This window comes from Drosophila mauritiana, chromosome 3L (genome assembly GCF_004382145.1).
Source record: "Drosophila mauritiana strain mau12 chromosome 3L, ASM438214v1, whole genome shotgun sequence".
Lineage (NCBI taxonomy): Eukaryota > Metazoa > Arthropoda > Insecta > Diptera > Drosophilidae > Drosophila > Drosophila mauritiana.
Window position 1 is genome coordinate 11,117,510 of NC_046669.1, and position 3,068 is coordinate 11,120,577.

Consider the following 3,068-nt stretch of genomic DNA (forward strand, 5'->3'; position numbering starts at 1 on the left):
TGGCCCGGGAAATGCATGAAAATTGTCACTTATATTCGTGGTAATTGTTGTTGCCTGCCAGCCTGTTGTCCGAAATGATAAATGACCGAGCAGCCCCCAGTTCTCCGCCATTCACAACATTTGTCCAACGCCCAACGTCTACATAAATGTATATCTATTAGCATTTATCTTGGTCTCGGACCCGGACAAGTTTCGCCTGACTCAAGAATTAATCATGTGGCAATTATGCTGTGGCAACAGTTCTTCCACAGCATCCATTTGCACACACATACACTATGAGGCTCCTTTGGCCATTTCCTCTAAGGGCTATCTGCGACATCGTCGAATTGCCACCCAGTGGGAAGCTCAACTAAATCATTGTGTCAGAAAATTATGCCATGCCTTTATAGCCTGCTTATTTATGTATCTAAATAAAGCAGCATGGATTAAATCAGGTATGCCAGCTCTACGTCGCAAAATCGATCCATACTTTTATAATAAATGCTCTATAAAATATTATATATATAAATGCTCCTAAACTCAAAGGTAATACACTTAGATTTATAAACCATACATTAAATGGTGCAAGTTTGCGGAATATTTTGGATGGGCAGTAGATGAAACGCTTTCCTAGCTAGAAGGTTCCGAGGTCTCGATCGGAACTTCCTTCTCAGTGGGCGCAATGGAGGACTTGTCAGGCAGGAACTCAATAGGGCGCAACAGGTGCTTCTTGCAGCTATTCAACTGATCGCCGTTATCCTCATCGTCGGAGGACACCTCATTGCCACACCTCATTCTGACGGGCAACTTAACCGCGTCAATTGGCAAATGACCCAGGCAATCGAATCCCACGTAGCCCAACTTATAGCTGGCCACGGCATTGGCGAAGTCCACGGCTTCGGCCAATCGCCTTTGCCTCACAAAAGCGGCATAAATGAATCCCGCCGTGAAGCAATCACTATCGCCCACCCGATCGATGATCTTTTTGGGCTTGTGGGCTGGCACTTCGAAGTACTCCCCTTCCGTCGTCATGCATCCTGCTCCCAGGCTGCTCCACGGCACAATGATGCAGGGTCTGCGGATCCTGATGTCCCTTGGCATGCGCAGTAGCCCATTGACACCCTCGCAGGCTTCCAGCGGCGACTTCCAGCCCCTGGACTCGGCTATATACTTGGTGACGAACACATAGTCGCACATGGCAATCAGATGCACGACCTGTTCGAAGGAGTTGAAAATCTGCAGCGATACCACTATCCGATCCCGCTCATCCCGCCCGTTGTTGTGATCGAGGATTAGGCGTATCATATCGCACGTTTCACGTGGACTCCGTGCCTCAAAGTTCACCCAGCCGTATTGATCGAGATCCAGTTTGCGGAAATCCGCTGCCGTGACATACGGAAATGGCTTGTCGCAATACACCACCGTGCAACGACGAGTCCAGCGATCTTGGACAATGGTGGAAAAGGGCGGGCTTTCGTCCGTAAATGTACAGTGGCTAATATCAATGCCCCGCTGCTCGAGATCATCCAGAATCATGCGATAGGTGGGATTACGGGTGAGCACACCGAACAACTCCACATTGGCGCCCAACAGACGCAGGGCCGTACTAACATTCGAGGATCTTCCGCTGCGCTGAAGCATTCCATTCTGGGTGCTGCACCTGTCGCACTGGAAGTCCACCTTCTCCATGGTGGTCACGTAGTCTACCTCCGTGCAGCCGACGCAGAGCACGGCCTTCATTACACTGATCGCACACCATTGCGTCATCCTGGCGATTGTCTATAGCTCTTATTTCGAATCCAGATCCACTTCTACTTCTTTCTTCGATTCTCTACCCTTAATTTAAATCGATCATAATTTGTTTTTTGAATTTGAATTACTCTTGACAAATGGTTGAATCGTTAGGTACGGACTTGTAGATCTCAGCTACAATTTGTTATTATTATGAAGTGGAAAGCATTTTTAATCTAAATTTCTGTATCATATCAGCCAGGTACTTTTTGGAAAACTGATTTTAAAAAATTGAAATTTTAAAAGCGCTATTCAATATGACTCAATATGGCCACAAACTGAGCTGGGCTGTTGGCAAAAAGACGGTGTTGTGCATCGGCACCACGACCATTGACTTTGTCTCGACCATAAAGCATTTTCCCGAGGAGAACTCACATCAGAAGGTCATTGGAGGATACTGGATTCGCGGTGGAAAGGCCTCGAACAACTGCACCGTTCTGGCGAATCTGGGGGTCAAAGTGGAGTTCCTAGGAATGCTGAGCAGTTGGAGTGTGTTTCAAGTTCTGGTCGATGACCTGAAGAGTCGGGGCATTATTATCGAGAACTGTCCAACCTGTGACCAGGGTGCTCCCTTCTCATCCGTGATACTCACCAAGGCGACTAAGACGCGGAACATTGTCTACTGCAATAATAACTTCCCGTACGTTAGCATTGATGATTTCCGGAAGCTGAACCTTAACCAATATGGATGGATTCACATTCGGGCACTATACTTTGATAAGTCGTTGCCAATGGTCAAGGATATAGAGGCATACAATGCGAACAGGAAGGACAAGATCGTGCTATCGATGGAGTTTGATAATAACCTGGATGACATGTGGCCTCTGATGGATTACTGTGACTATGCCGTATTCTCTAAGAAGCTGGCCCAACCGAATGGTTGGGTTTCTCTAGAGGATGCCTGCATGCAGCTGGACGAGCGATTGCGTATGCGTTGGGGCCTTAATCTCAAGCGACCGTATGTGGTCGTCCTTTGGGGTGATCAGGGTGCCGGCATCTTGGATCTCAATGGCAACTTCACCCACGTCAAGCCCCACAAGCCCAAACGCATCGTGGACGCCTTGGGAGCTGGGGACACCTTCGTGGGCGCCTTCATCTATGCGCTCTATATCCGGGAAAGATCCGTTTCAGTTGCCGTGGACTTTGGCAATCGCATGGCCAGCTACAAATGCACGAAAAATGGGTACGATCATATTGCCAATATTTTACTGCCTCCGATTTTATGATTGGGTCGAAATTGAATTTCTCATTTGGAAAATTTTGGAGAAAACAAAACAAAAGGCAGTAGTTAAAATAAA

General features: G+C 47.5%; 2 protein-coding genes across 2 annotated transcripts; one reads left to right on the forward strand and one right to left on the reverse strand.

Moving 5' to 3' along the window:
* Positions 1-481: 481 nt before the first annotated feature.
* On the reverse strand, positions 482-1,875 carry LOC117141585 (ketohexokinase). The gene has a single exon (XM_033305099.1). The coding sequence runs from the start codon at positions 1,744-1,746 to the stop codon at positions 610-612; it is 1,137 nt and encodes a 378-aa protein (XP_033160990.1). The 5' UTR covers positions 1,747-1,875; the 3' UTR covers positions 482-609.
* Positions 1,876-1,926: 51 nt separating this feature from the next.
* LOC117141587 (ketohexokinase) lies at positions 1,927-3,068 on the forward strand. Its single transcript, XM_033305100.1, has one exon. It carries the CDS (start codon positions 2,028-2,030, stop codon positions 2,994-2,996), a length of 969 nt encoding a protein of 322 aa, XP_033160991.1. The 5' UTR covers positions 1,927-2,027; the 3' UTR covers positions 2,997-3,068.